Source organism: Balaenoptera ricei, chromosome 8, assembly GCF_028023285.1.
Source record: "Balaenoptera ricei isolate mBalRic1 chromosome 8, mBalRic1.hap2, whole genome shotgun sequence".
Lineage (NCBI taxonomy): Eukaryota > Metazoa > Chordata > Mammalia > Artiodactyla > Balaenopteridae > Balaenoptera > Balaenoptera ricei.
Window position 1 is genome coordinate 8,826,100 of NC_082646.1, and position 15,635 is coordinate 8,841,734.

The following is a 15,635-nucleotide window of genomic DNA, read 5'->3' on the forward strand; positions in this document are numbered from 1 at the left end:
TTTCTTGCGGTGCATGGGCTTCTCATTGCGGTGGCTTCTCTTGTGGAGCACGGGCTTTAGGCGCGCGGGCTTCAGTAGTTGTGGCGCGCGGGCTCAGTAGTTGTGGCTCGCAGGCTTAGTTGCTCCGCGGCATGTGGGATCTTCCCAGACCAGGGCTCGAACCCGTGTCCCCTACATGGGCAGGCGGATTCTTAACCACTGTGCCACCAGGGAAGTCCCATCACTCAATTTTATTGCTTGGACTCAACCTAATGGACTTGGTGGGTCAACACAGTTTCTGAAATCTATAACTGGACTTCACTGGCCTGTGTTCAGCTGCACTTTCATCAACCGGTCCTTAATGGACAGGCCAAGGCCTAATCAATTCTCCTTGTGAAACGTCCCACCCTTGCCTTGAGTCTAAGAAACAGTCTTCACAAGGGCCGCTCTCTTTTGTATATATCGATACTTACATGGCAGTAAATCCACATTGTTTTAAACAAATTATTTCTGAGTTACTTTGACCATTAATAACCCCTCTGTAGTGGAGCTGGTTTCCCCTGCCTTGCGTGGCAGTTAACTTTACTTAACACTCATTCTTGTGTCAGAGTTTTTCTCTTACGAGGTGGGAGAGGAAAAGAGCTAGAAACTAAAAGAACTCGAGGACTAGAACAGAAGGAAGTTCTGCAAGGTCTTTGTGGAAGTCGAGCAGTTTCCTGCGGGGGAGCAGTCCTGGGGAATAAGGCTCAGATCTCCATGCCTAGTTCTCTTCAGACGCTTTAGGCTCTAGAGGGAGCTCATCCTCCGGGTGTAGGATGGTGTTGCCCTGTTTTGCCCCAATATCCCCCCCCTTTCCGTCTTTGTCTTTTTATTGCTGGGCAGCAAAGCTTTTCAGAAGCTCTGGTGAAGGCGCTTTTCCACACCAGCCATATTGCCTGGATAGAGACTAAATGTAAATACCTAATTAACAGCAGGGACTAGGAATAGCTTGTACAGTAGTAGAAGGCTCAAAAATAGTCCTGTCCTGGGTTTTCTAGGGATTGACCTCATCATCACAAATGAGTAATGTTGGTGGCAGGAGGACAGAGCTCCAGTAAGCAACGTCAGTGCAAGAAGTCTGGAAAGACCTTGGCAAGGCTGTGGTTGGGACAGATTGGAGAGTCTGCCTGCTCAGACGAGAGAGCCATACGGAGCACATCACACCTGTGCGACACAATCTGTACTAGCTGCCCACTGTTTCCAAAACAGTGATTTTTCTGTGTTAGGTGAATTCTGCATTTAATATGTTGATGTCTGTGACTATTGGTGGTGTTAAAAGCAATAGCGAACGTTTGGTCCTGGGCTTAATTGACCTCGCAGGGGTGAGAGTAGCAGGCTCAGTCAGTCGCGCTTCTGAGAGGAGCGACCTGTGCCCTTTCACTGATGCCTGAGGGGTTTGCATGCTTCCCACAGGACTCTGAGTAATCCTTTATGGTTTGAGCCTTTACCAATCTCCTGCCGTGAGGCTGGACTTCTCTTCTTAGCTCTTACTGATTAAGAGGAACTTAGCACAGTGTCTGGCACGAGTAGGCACTTGGCTAGTTTTTTTATAATTAATTTTTTCCGGTTGGTGTAATAACCTAAGGATGCCTTGTTTCTAGCTCTTGCCATTCTTTCCCTTTGAATTTACATTGATACGATGGACACAAATTATAAATCAGTCCATATTCTTCAGCATTATGCCAAGAATATTTATTTTTTTAATAAATTTCTTTTCTTAAAAATTTATTTATTTAATTTATTTATTTTTGGCTGCGTTGGGTCTTCGTTGCTGCGCGTGGGCTTTCTCTAGTTGTGGCGAGCGGGGGCTACTGTTCATTGCGGTGTGCGGACTTCTCATTGTGGTGGCTTCTCGTTGCGGAGCATGGGCTCTAGGCACATGGGCTTCAGTAGTTGTGGCCCGCGGGCTCAGCAGTTGTGGCTCGCAAGCTCTAGAGCACAGGCTCAGTAGTTGTGGCACACGGGCTTAGTTGCTCCGTGGCATGTGGGATCTTCCCGGACCAGGGCTCGAACCCGTGTTTCCTGCATTGGCAGGCAGATTCTTAACCACTGCGCCACCAGGGAAGTCCAAGAATATTTATTTTAAAACAATCATCTCTCTATTTTGTCTGTTTTCTCCCTCTCGTTTCTTCAACTTTGTTCCTGTTGTTTGGTTCTCCTAGGCATAATTTTGCCACTTGGAAGATATTTTTCTTAAGTCTCCGAGTATGATGTTGGCAGCGGTGGTGGTGTGCGTGGGTGAGAGGTGGGAAGGTGGTAGGGGGGTGGTTGCTAAGGAATATGCTATGAATTTCTGAAATAGGGTCTTGGATAGCTTTTCATCTCCCAAACTGCGTTCAAAAACCTTAAGTCTGGTAAATAACTCTGTGAAAATAATTAATTGGGCAAGTCTCAATATCTTCTTCAAAGAGAGATTAATTTATGTGCCTCCTACTACTTCTTTATGTGTCACCTGTTTAACTGTTGATAAGAGAGCTCAGAACCACTGGTGGTATTAATCCCTGAGAGCAACAGGGGGAGGAGTTGGGGGGTTGATGACAAGGATGATACCATCAAGTCAGTTTCAGAGGATAAGTAATTTTCTCTAACCTGTGCTCACAAGTTAGTTTGGGGCACTGGGTAAATCTGTTAGATTAGGATTATGTTAATATTGATAGTTGGATGGTATAGGAAGAATTTCTATTTTATGTTTTTGTATTAAACTCCCTTGAATTTTAATCTCTGTGTATTTTTGTCTAGCCTCGTTTAGGACTATAACTGGTGATTTATTTTTCTTGTAAATGCTTTGATTAAAAGTAAGGAGGGATTGGTACAGATTAAAGATAGCTACGCTGCTGCTTTTGTTATTTCTGTTGACCTGTCTGAAATTTGGCCAATCTTCATAGCTTTGAATCCAGTTCATCACAGAAGCTGGGAATCGCCACAAATGAGTCTGATGCATGACAGGATTGGGTTTTAATTTCACTTTAGTTGATTGATTGATTAATTCTTGGAGCCTTATTATTATTTCAGCACACTCTAATAGCTGGATGGTGGTACTGGATCCTGTGAAGCCTGGTGGACCTTATGAAGTGATGGCACAGCAGATTCTTGGGAGGAAGAACTTCACCCTGAGAATTCATGATGTCTTATTTGGAGATGTCTGGCTTTGCAGTGGGCAAAGTAACATGCAGATGACTGTTTCACAGGTAATTTGCAGAGTCTCAGTGTTAATAATGTTGGTACGAGGAAGATAAACGAGGAAGAGGAAAGGGGCAAGGAGGAGAAGGAGGTAGAAGCCTTCTTTTTCTACCATGTGCCAAGATCTGTTCTAAGTGCTTTCTTTGCATGTGTTAATTAATTCGATTAACAACTTTATGTGGTAAGTACTTATAAGATATTCCTATCTCACAGATGAGGAAACTGGCCCATCTGAGGTTAAGTTCCCTGCCTAAGGTCACAGTGTAATTGTGGAGCCAGGATATGAATGCGACCTCAGAGCCTGCTTTCTTAGTCACGGCTAGTGTGTCAGTGTGTGGGGCACTATTTTCTCACCTTCCTGGGCTAAAGGCAGAAGCTACAGAGTATTTGATGGTAATGGAGATTTCATATCAAATTGAAGGCAAAGTAGATTACTCTTCTTTTTGATTGGTCTTAGAAGATGAGCTTCTGGAGAGAGCCTAGGAAATCAAAACAATTAGATTTTGTTTGGATGCTGGGCAGCTAACATACTCTGTCTTTTGTTTTCATGGAGATTTAAAAATTGAGAGTGAATGTTGGCTTTGCCTCTTACTAGTTGTATGGCTTGGAGCAAATCACTTGGTGTTTATGAAACTTTGTAAAACATGCTTTTAAAAAATTATGGTTAAAATGAATATAACATAATATGTATCATTGTTGGTAAGTGTACAATTCAGTGGCATTAAATATATTCACAGTGCTGTGTGTACCCATCACCACTATCTATCCTCAAAACTTTTTCATCATCCCCAATGTATACTCTGTACCCATTAAACAATAAATCCCCCCTTCCCCTTCCTCCTGCCTCCTGGTAACCTCTATTCTGCTTTCTCTCTATGAATTTGCCTCTTCTAGGTACCTCATATAAGTGGAACCATACAATACTTGTTCTTCTGTGTCTGACTTATCTTGCTAAGGATCATGCTTTCAAGGTCCATCCATGTAGCATATATCAAACTTTTATCCCTTTTTATGGTTGAATTGTATTCCATTGTATATGCCACATTTTGCTTATCCATTCATTTATTGATGAACACCTGGGTTGTTTCCACCTTTTGGCTATTGTGAGTAATGCTGCTATGAACATTGATGTACAGATATCTGTTCCAGTTCCTGCTTTCAATTCTTTTGGATACAGGCCTATGAGTGGAATTGCTGGATTAGTTCTATATTTAACTTTTGAGGAACCACCAAACCATTTCCACAGTGGCTGTACCATTTTACATTCCTACCAGCAATATACAAAGGTTCTAATTTCACTGCATTCTAACACGTGTTACTTTCCATTTTCTTGATTATAGCCACACTAGTAGGTGTGCAGTGGTATCTTAATGTGGTTTTGATTTGCATTCTCTAATGACTTGTGATGTTGAGTATTATCTCATGTATTTATTGGCCATTTGTATGTCTTATTTGGAAAATTGTTTACTTTGGCCCTTTGCCCATTTTTGAATTGGGTTGCTTGTTGTTAAATTGTAGGAATTATTTGTATCTTCTAGGTATTAATCGCTTGTCAGATACACGATCTGTAAATATTTTGTCTCATTCTTAGTTTGTCATTTCACTTTTTTGAGAGTGTCCTTTGATACATAAAAGTTTTAATTTTTATGAAGTTCAATTTATCTATGTTTTCTTTTGTTGTCTATGCTTTTAGTATCATCTTCTTGAAATTGTTGCCAAGTCCAATGACATGAAGATTTTCCCAATGTTTCTTCTAAGAGTTTTTTAGTTTTATCTCTTAAGTTTAGGTCTTTGATCCGTTTTAATCACTTTTTTGTATATAGTGTAAGGTGAGGGTCTAACTTCATTCTTTTGCAAGTGGCTATCCAGTTCTCCCAGCATCAATTGTTGAAAACACTGTCCTTCCTCTATTGAATGGTCTTGGCACTTTTTTCAAAAATCCATTGGTCATATATATGAGGGTTTATTTCTCGGCTTTCTAGTCTATTCCATTTGTCTATATGTCTCTTCTTATGGCAGTACCATACTGTTTTAATTACTGTAGCTTTGTAGTAAGTTTCAAAGTTGAGACATGTGACTGCTCCAACTTTATTCTTCTTTTTCAAGATTGTTTTGGCTGTTCAAGATCCCTTGTAATTCCATATAAATGTGAGGATATGATTTTCCATTTCTGCAAAAAAGGTTGTTGGAATTTTGATAGGTATTGTGTTGAATTTGTAGATTGCTTTGGGTAGTACTGACATTTTAACAATGTTAAGTCTTCCTATCCATGAACATAGAATGTTTTTCTATTAATTTAGATCGTCCTTATTTTTTTTTTCAGTAATATTTTATAGTTTTTCAGTGTACAAGTCTTTTACCTGCTTGGGTAGATTTATTCTGAAGTATTTTTCTTTTACATACTATTATAAATAGAACTTCTTTCTTAATTTCCTTTTAGGATTGTTCATTGCTCATTTATAGAACAAATGATTTTTGCATTTTGATGTTGTACCCTGAAACTTTGCTGAATTTGTTTATTAGCTCTAGTAGCTTTCTTATAGGTTCTTTGGGATTTTCTATGTATAGGAGCATATTATCTGAAGTTAGAAATAGTTTTACCTTTTTTGTTTTGCAATTTGGATGCTTTTATTTCTTTTATCTTGTCTAACAGCTCTGGCTAGAACTTCCAGTACAATGTTGACTAGCAGTGATGAAAACAGACATCCTTGTCTTGTTCTTGGTCTTAGGGAGGACGCTTTCAGTCTTTCTATGATGTGACCTGTGGGTTTTTCATAAACGCCTTTTATCATATTGAGAAAATTTCCCTCTATTCCTACTTGTCTTAGAGTTTTTATCATGAAAGTTTGTTGAATTTTGTTAAATGTCTCAGGCTTAGTTTTAATGACTGTACTACAACTATATCTGGCCTAACTGGGCCATTATGAAGATTAAACTATTTTGTTTGTCTCTAAAAGGCCCTTATAAATTGAAAAGTAATGTCTAAATATAAGATGTCATTATTTTAAAAAGCTTTTTATTGTAAAAACATCAAACACACACAAAAGTTAAGAGACTTATAAAGACCTATATATCCATCACCTAGATCGACAGTTGTAAGTATTTTGCCATATTTGATTTATCTGTTTGTTGTTGTTATTGTTGAACCATCCCAAGGTAAGCCGCACGCAGACACCTTGATACTTCAGTTAGGGGTCATGTGTCAAATTGATATATATATTCATATATCAAATTAATATATATATATTTTTTTACACAGAAATAAGAGCCATTAATGACTCTTTTTGCTCAACTTTTTCATAGCCTAGGATTTCTTTTGTTAGTGTCAGTTTTTTTCTCTGTTTCAGTCATGGCCTTTGAAGATTAATTTTTCTTAAATTTTGAGAACTAACATTTTTTTCTCCCTTATTGTAGCTATAGAGAGACTTCACTGGGCTCTGTTTACACTGATAGAATGTCGGGAGGAAGAGCACTACATGAGCTCCCAGGTAGGGGATGGGGCATATACAGTACCTGGAGAATCAAGTGGGACAGAACAAGGGAATGCCGACCTGCCAATACGTTGTCAGTGATGAAACTCATCTTGAAGTGTTCCTGTCCCCATTGCTATTAGAGGATAGAGCCCCTCTGACACACGATGAGTGAGGTCTCTTAAGTAACGCTGGATAAAAAGGACATTGAAAGAGTTATCAAGGGAGAAAGTTTCTTAATTGTTAATTGGTATCCTAGCAAGACAATGGTGGTAGAACAAAAGCCTTGGTGCTAAATGTCTTTAGCACTGAGATTTCTTTTTAAAAACAACTCCACCTTCTAATTGAGCACAAAAACAGTCTAGAATAAAGAGAGTGGATTTCTAGGTACGGTGTGATGGGGTTATTGCTTTTGGGCCTCAGAATTGTCATTGCTTTGTTTAGTGGAAGCTATCTGATTTCAAAATAAAAGTAAGCGAGACCATTGCTGTTTCATTTATATTAGGATAAGGGCTGGACAGTAGCAAGTTCATAGACATATTTAAAGATTATCAGCTTAAAATATTGCTGAAAGATGAGTAAATATTTTTCACTCAGTATCAGACATCCAGAGAAGTTAGTGTGAGTTAAATTCTTTGGCACATTTGAAATTGGAATTAGTTTTCTTTGCTTGTCTGTATTTTTTGATTTTTCTATAATGAGCATGAAATAACTATAATTTTTAAGAGCAAGTTAAAAAATCAAGAAATTGATATTCACCTAACTGATATCTTAAATATCTATCAAAGGCTCAGTTTACAATAAAGAGGCACATTATATAAATAAGAATCTTAGGAATAAATGATTTAATTTGCATTATTCATCAGAACTAATATGTTTATATACTTTGATGTGTACTTTCATTTGTTTCCTTTAATAGGTTAAGATCTCGAAAAGATTGTCTTCCCTAGCTCTTTCTCTAAAACTCAGTTCCTCCTCAAGTTGATTTTTATTTCCTTGCCTTTTTTCCATTATCTACTTCTCCATCTTTGAGAAATATTTAAATTTGAGATTTAAAAACCTCTACAGCTAGACCATGATCTCAATTAATCTTTTTAAAAAATTTTATAAAATTGAGTCCTTGCGTATACTTATGATTTCTTGTTTTGCTTCTATAGCTTCTACCCCTTATGGTTTCTTCCTTTTTTATTTTTTCCTTTTTTTAACCAATTAATAAATAATGCTCCTAAAAAGATTCTATTCTGGACATATCTACTTCCTTTCATTATTAGTTTTCTAATTTAAAAATCTAAATTCTTGCATTTATGTCTTCCTAACCAATATTTTTCTTAGTCTTGCTTCCTGCCCTACTTAAGTATACGGAAACCTTTTGAATTTAAATGTTTATTAAACTGGACTTTAACTGGGCTTTAACTGGGCTCCCTTTTAACATAAGTGAATAGAAGCAAAATTGAAGTTTTATCTCTTGATAGAAAGCATGGTTTTATATAGAAGTGGGATTGCTGTTAACTCATTAAGGAAAACAGTATTTTCCTTAATGCTTTAATTACAGTTCTCTGTTTGCACAGAAAGGCATGGACCAGATCTATTTGTATCTGTACAGTCAGGTTTTCAGCCGCAATCTGTGCCAGGGGATCTCATCCCATTTTCTGTCAGGCTTAATCAGATTTTGATTGTTAAGACAGAACACATTCTTTCTGCCTGGAATTTACTCTTAAGCATATTCTGTATTAAACTAGGGCTACAAGCTCTGAGATACAGGGAAATAGAAAAAAGATTCCATCTGAAAAAGACAAGTGTTAATTTTTTTTGTTTGTTTTAAATCACGCACTTAGTCTGCAAGACTGAATTTTAGGGGCTGACAGTACCAAAAGGCAAGTTTTCTAGTCTCTTAACCCTCGGTAGAACTTTATTTTTTGATCAAAAGGATGCTTCACATGACTCCTCTTTGATTCCACTTGCTCCTTTCCCCCTGAAGACTCCCAACACACACGCGCGTGTACACACATAGAGTCTCTGTCTTTCTCCTTCTCTCCCTCCATGTGACTTTTCTGAGGAGATAAGATTTCCACTATAACCAACCACTCTTCACAGTCAAATGAGCGAAATGGCAGATTGTATGCCCATCTTGTTGTTAGGGTAAAGTGGAATTTTAAAATCAAGTGTTATTTATAACACTGAGTGAGATGTTTATAAATGGAGGAAAGTCTAAATGTTCATCTGTCACCTCCTAAGTCAGGGTATGTCTTAAGACTTGGATATTTGTAGTTAGCTCGGAAGAAGATGGCCAACATTAGATAGAAAGCCCATTTTTCAATATCTCAGCAATCCCCACATTCCTGCTTTACAAATAGGGGAATTAAAATCCAGAAGAGAAGGGCTGGTGCCACATTACAATACCAGATTCATAGGAGTTGTGATGACTGGCTTATTTGTAGTTATTCTCTGAACTAAATCTGCTATATTGTACTGTGGTAGAAGGTAAAGTAACATACAGGATCCAAATTCTTTTAAGTAAAGTTTCCCTGTGTCCGTCAGTGCGTGCACTTGTGTGCACATACACACACACATTCACACACATGCCTTGCTCCCCTGTGCAGACCCCATGCCAAGATTCTCTGAGGAAATAGATTCTTGACGTTTCTTCATTAATTCAAGAATGTAGTATAAAGGTTACAAAATGAACACCAGTGAGCAGCTGCTTTGATGGTGAACTGCGGGTCCCCAGAGAGGTGGTAGGGCTCTCCCAGTTGCTGCAGCCTTAATGACTTCAAATACCTTGGTATTCATTTACATCCTCATTTCAATACTTGGTAGAAAAATAATTACACTGAGGTGTTTGATGAGATGAAATTTGATCTCAGCAGATGGAGTAAGGCTTCCCCTCTCATCAGCAGGGAAACCAAGTGTCATTTAAATGAAAATCTTCCTGAAATCTCTTTATTCCTAAGTTTGCTGCCAGTATCCCCAAGGAAATCCTTCCATCAAAAAGGCTCGGTGATATTGGGACAGGATACCAATTTCAGAAGTAATTGTCATCAGATGCAGCAAGAATTTCCCCCCACCCCCATTTTTGCTAACACTTACTGTGGCTTTCGAGCTTTGGCTTGAAATAATACACAAATGTGAGTTTGAAAATGGAAGTTTTCCAGCCAATGCTTTGGATCCAGTTCTGTGTGCTGGTAACAATAGAGGAGGATGCCAACCCCCGCCCCGCCCCGCTCCCCCCAGTTCTGTTGGCCTTGCGATACTCTACAGTGTTAGCAACGGGTCTAAAAGACAAGACGCATGTTCCCTGCACTGCCCCCTGAAACTAGCGTCTCATTGCGAGGAGGCACTGGAGTTCCCAGTCGGTGCAGAAGCTGGTGTGGGTGGAGAGAAGCAGTTTCATCCCCTGTTTCCATGGAAGCAACATACGATCCTTAGTGCTTGGTGCAGAACTGAATTTCAAGGGAGGCGACTTTTTACAGGTACTTGCTGCTGAAAAATAACTTCCCTGCCAAAATATACTGTGAGTGCATTAGTCTCTTCTTAGTCTTTAATGTTTATTTTACATGAAACTTGCCAGGGAAGATCCTGAACAAGCAGGTCTGGATTTCCTATGGAATTTTCCTGAGACCATGTGTGGAAAGACCAGTAACCCTGACAGCCTAGAGCTGCCATTACCCAGGGAGCATTTCAGGCTGCGGCTCCCACTGGGACCTAAAGAGCCATTTCTTTTGCATCTGGCCGTCTTATTGGCCACAGCAGGCTCAGCGGCAAGTCAAAAGGCGATTCAGGGGGCAGCGCATTTCAATGAAATGCTCTGTGGAGGCGCTCTGGCTTCTCCTACACTGCAGCGGCGAGGCCAGCTGCATTCTCTGTGGCGGGTGGGAGGCAAAGCCAGCCAGCTGCACACTCTGTGGCCAGCAGCCAATGGAAAGCGGCCCAGACTCCTGTGCCTCTCGCTGTGGCAGTCCTGTCTCAGCTGGAGCTCTTGTTCCCGGAGGCCAGTGATAACTGGCCTTCTGGAGGCTCCTGTTAGGCCTTTGTTTTGGGAAGACCAGACTGTCCAGGGGGATGGAGAGAAGACCAGAAAAAACAAACACTAATTAGAAAGCAAAACAATATATTTATGATACATTCTTTTTAAAATAAAGAGAAACATAACTACTGAAAAATCAGGATTGAAGGAGATAGCACTTACATGTAAGCCCAGAGAGGAATGATGCTTCATAGGACTAACAATGAAACCAGTCGGTGTAGCACACACATTCGTGTCCAGAAGAACCCTAAGCCAGTCCTGTCACGCTCTTGGCAACTGGTGAGGTTTCAAAAAGTGCTTTGGGAAAAAGTGCTGTGTCTTTGGACGGACCCTTTTCTTTGTCTGGTTTCTTGGGACTGTTGTCAGCAATCACCCTGAACACCACCTTTCACACTGCCAGGCCTCCCGTGTTTTTCCTGGGTGATTTTCCAGGACTGAGATGAGGAGATAAGCATCTTAAGGCTGATTTCAGGATGTTTCAGGAGTTCAAAAATCGTTTCTCAGGTGTGTTTCTTTTGAATATACATCTCTTATGGCCTATGGATTACATAAACTTACCTCCCCACGGCCTTTTGGGCTCCATTTAAAAAAAAAGTTAATGCCATGGCTTTATGTTAGCAAATACTTTTTCTTAATAGAAGTATTTTCGTTCAAGATATCGGCCTTCTTTAGCCTAAACCCATCCACAGCTCCTCTCATCTAACACAGACTTGTCTTTGAGATCTCAGATTTCATTGTGTTCCCACCTTCTTTGGGGACATGATTTATCATGGTCTCTGTGGATCAAGGCGATCCGGACCAGCCCACCACTGGTTCTGATTAGTCATTTGGTTTGGGTATCCTAAAGGCTCAGAAGGAGCTCGGAGGGTTGGTGTGTACCAGGAGGCAGTAGCATCGTTGACCATCCGCTAGGTCGGTGTCGGAAATGACGTTCCTGCTTCTTTTCCAGATATTTAATGCCACAAGTGAGCTGTCGAACACAGCTGCCTATCAGTCTGTCCACATCCTCTCCGTGTCTCTCAACCAGGCTCAGCAGGAGCTGGAGGACCTTGCCGAGGTTGATTTGCGGTGGTCCAAGCCCACCTTGGGTAAGTGGTCGCTGGAACGCGTGCCATCTCTTCTGTGAGGGGCTGGTGCCCTGCTTGCAATCTGTGATCCTGAATTAGGTTCTGATCTATTTCATCCTTTTATTCATTTCTGTCAACCCCTCCCCCATTCCTGATGGCACCTGTTTCATACATTTCTTCCCAAGACTCCACAGTGACTCTTGCCCCCTTGCTCTGAGGAGATGGCGCTTCCTCCAACTTCGTCAGTCCCATTGAGGCCACTCAGCACAAGCTCCGCCAGCATCTCTTCAGCGCCTGACGCTCTCTTCTCCTCTTCTCTTTCTTCCTTTGTTTCTGGGTCTGAACACAGCTGACGGTTTCCTTTCAGGTCTGCCTCTGATGCGGGCTCTTACCTTCTCCAGCGCCTCCTCTTATCCCTCAGGCTCTGTCCTTTTACCCCACCGTCCAGTCTGCGCGAAATCTTTAGTTCAGGCTGCTCTGCGTCAGGCTCTGATCTAGGCCCCGAGGGTGCAGCTGTGATTGGGGCAGACACAGCCCCCCGCCCTCAGAGCTCTGCTTTTCTTTTATTCTAACAAACCCAAGCGAAGCAAAGCATAACACACACCCTTCTCCTGGTACCTCACCTCTCTCCTTTGGTCTGTTAAACCTTTTTAGAACATCTTTTCATTGCCTTCCAACGTGTTCACTCTTTAACCCTTCATAATCTGGCTTCTGCGTCCAGGTCAACAACTGGTTCCCCCAGGGTTACTGCTGTTCTTCCACCACGCACTCTGGACACCCCGTAGCATCGGCACTGCTGACTGCTGCTCTTAGAAGCTGCGCCTTCCTCTGAGCCTGCTCGGTACTTCCTTTCCTTCGTTCGCCCTCTCTGTCCTCTCCCTGTCTGTTTGTTTGCTTTCTTCAGTCCCTTCCTCCAGACGTGGTCGCTTGTGCTCTTTCTGGTCCGTTTTCTGTTTCACCTGTACATGCTTTACCTTGGTAACCTCAATTGCTCCTACATTTTCAAGTATTAATTCATTCAGCCAATATTTGGATGCCCACTATGAGCTAGGCGCTATTCTAAGTGCCGGGGATACAGCAGAGAATAAAGCAGGCAGGCACGCCTGGTCTCCTGGATGGAGCTTACAGTCTAGTGAGGGAATACAGAAAACGAATAATAAAATTAGTAAATTATATACGAGGTATTGATACTATTCAGTATCACACTGTCAGAACTTTCCCTTTAAGAACTCAGGAACTGAATAGATTTGGGTAAATTTTTTAATGAATCCTTTGGTCCGTGAACTCTTAATGCATGTCATCCAAAACTCAGGAATCAATTAGATTTGGATAAGGTATTATACCTTGCTGTCGGCTCCATTTCACTCTCTGAACTCAGAGACTCAAATTTTTGAGCATCAAGGGATAGGTTAGATGGTGGTGCTTGCTGAGACAGAAATAAGTACATAAAATACATCAGGGAAGGGGGGCAGTACTGCTGGGGCTGGGATGGGGTGGTGGTTTCCAGCTTAGAGTGGCCACGGAGGTCCCAGCTGAGAAAGGCAGCATTTCCGTAATAACCTGACAGAGGTGAGGCCACGCAGGTGTGTGGGGAAGAGCCTAGTAGGTCAAGCCCCTCTCACATTTCCAGTCTCTGCAGCCTCTTCTACTGCCCTCATATCTCTGACTGCAGCTGGGAAGGGTCTCTGATTTTAAAGACTCCTGGAATTAGCTTGGCCCTATCTAGATAATTCAGGACAATCGCCCCCTCTCTAGTCCTTGCTCTTGAAAACACCTGTGATGTCCCTTTAGCCACGTAAGGTTCATTCACAGGTTCCAGGCGTTGGACTCCGGACACCTCTGGGGGTTGTGCTGTCCACCACACATTCTCATTCTCGTGCGTTTGCAAGCGGCTTCCGTTTCCTTTACCCCACGATGTGCCTGTAACCCCCCCTCCAGTTTTATCTTATACCATTCTCCTTTTGTAATCTATGCTCTAGGCAAATACTTTAAAAACTGTCCAGTTTTACGTGCCTTTGTACATACTGTTTCTTCTGCCTAGAATGCTAGCTGTACTTCCTGGACTCCTGCCTTTCAGGGCCGCCCCACCTCCCTCCCCTTCCCGCTTAATTACCTCTTCCCTCTACCTGCCCATCAGTGAGTCACCTTTATTCCAGCTGCCCACAGCTACCCAGCACCAGCCAACGAACGTTCACTGACTGCACTGGGTGCCAGACATGGAGAATATAGAAGTCCTAAGGGTTTAGTGGGGTGAGGGAAACACCAGGCACAGAGTATGCCCGGAGCACAGGGAAGGAGGTCCGCCCTCACCTGGTATTTAATGATCTGCCTTTCATTTCATATTCTTTCTCCTGCTGTTAAAACCCCTTAACACTTGTTTATACCTCTTAAAGCACTAAACCATATTTTGCCATCTGTTTTACTCAGCTGAATATTTGTCTTATTCTGTAGAATATAAGACCTCTGAGGAGAGGTTCCATGTCTCTCCACGTCCCTTTAATTACTGTACCCCTATCATCTAGAAGCGCCTGGCACCTGGTGGGCGCTCAATCCATTTTAATTGATTTGAAACTGACTTCAATTCCTACTATTATGCTATCCACGTTTTGAGAGCCGAACTGTATTGAGTTTTGATCTTTCACATGCCAAGCCAGTGATTTACACATGGTGGTTCTTTAACAGCTGTTGGATTGGATCGATCCTATCAGCTGCGTGTGTTCACGTTCCCCTCCTTTTTTTTTTTTTAATTAATTTATTTATTTGTTTTGGTTTTTTTTTTGGCTGTGTTGGGTCATCTTTGCTGTGGGCAGGCTTTCTCTAGTTGCAGCGAGCGGGGGCTACTCTTCGTTGCGGTGCATGGGCTTCTCATTGCGGTGGCTTCTCTTGTTGCGGAGCACGGGCTCTAGGCACGCAGGCTTCAGTAGTTGTGGCACGTGGGCTCAGTAGTTGTGGCTTGCGGGCTCCTGAGCGCAGGCTCAGTAGTTGTGGTGCATGGGCTTAGTTGCTCCACGGCATGTGGGATCTTCCCGGGCCAGGGCTCGAACCCGTGTCCCTTGCATTGGCAGGCAGATTCTTAACCACTGCACCACCAGGGAAGCCCCTCACGTTCCCCTCTTCACCAGCTTTCTTCTAACATGGAAATTGCCTCTTCTGGTCTGTGTCGGTTACAGGGCTGTATGGACGAATGAGCTAGATGATGCTGAACATTTATTTATTTTTAAAAGATTTATTTATTTATTTGTTGGGTCTTAGTTGTGGCATGCGGGCTTCTCTCTAGTTGTGGTGTGTGGGTTTTCTCTCTCTAGTTGTGGCGCGCGGGCTCCAGGGCACATGGGCTCCGTAGTTTGCGGCACACAGGCTCTCTAGTTGAGGCACACGAGCTCAGTAGTTGTGGCACGTGGGCTTAGTTGCCCTGCTGCATGTGGGATCTTAGTTCCCTGACCAGGGATCAAACCTCCGTCCCCTGCATTGTAAGGCGGATTCTTTACCACTGGACTACCAGGGAAGTCCCGATGCTGAACATTTAAACACTGGTTTTGGTTTCTGTTACATTCCCTTTTGGCCAAACTCCCCATCACTTGTTTGTTCTTGTTTTCATTACCATAGCTATAAAAATGGGTATAAAACTACCCAGAAAAAATATACCTTTCTTCTCGACATTGCCCCATGCTTGCTTGTTCCCTTCCACAGAGCTGAGTGGGGATGGACGCTGGGAAAGAGGAGCACGTCGGTGAGGGTGGAATGGGGGCCAGCGGCCTTTCTGCCCCTCACCTATTGCAGAGGAGCATTAATCTTCCTAGATTCTCAGGGCGCTGCACATGGTGGGGAAGCAGGGGGATACCTGCTTGCCTGGCCAGAGAGCCTTTGGCTTTCTGC

The 15,635-nt window shown here is 42.2% G+C and overlaps 1 protein-coding gene across 1 annotated transcript in view; it reads left to right on the forward strand.

Moving 5' to 3' along the window:
* Positions 1-15,635, forward strand: part of SIAE (sialic acid acetylesterase) — a 35,588-nt gene that overhangs the window by 8,915 nt on the left and 11,038 nt on the right. The window contains exons 3-4 of the mRNA XM_059930144.1: positions 3,031-3,206; positions 11,642-11,780. Coding sequence (XP_059786127.1) covers positions 3,031-3,206; positions 11,642-11,780 — 315 coding nt within the window. The remainder of the gene's footprint in view (positions 1-3,030; positions 3,207-11,641; positions 11,781-15,635) is intronic.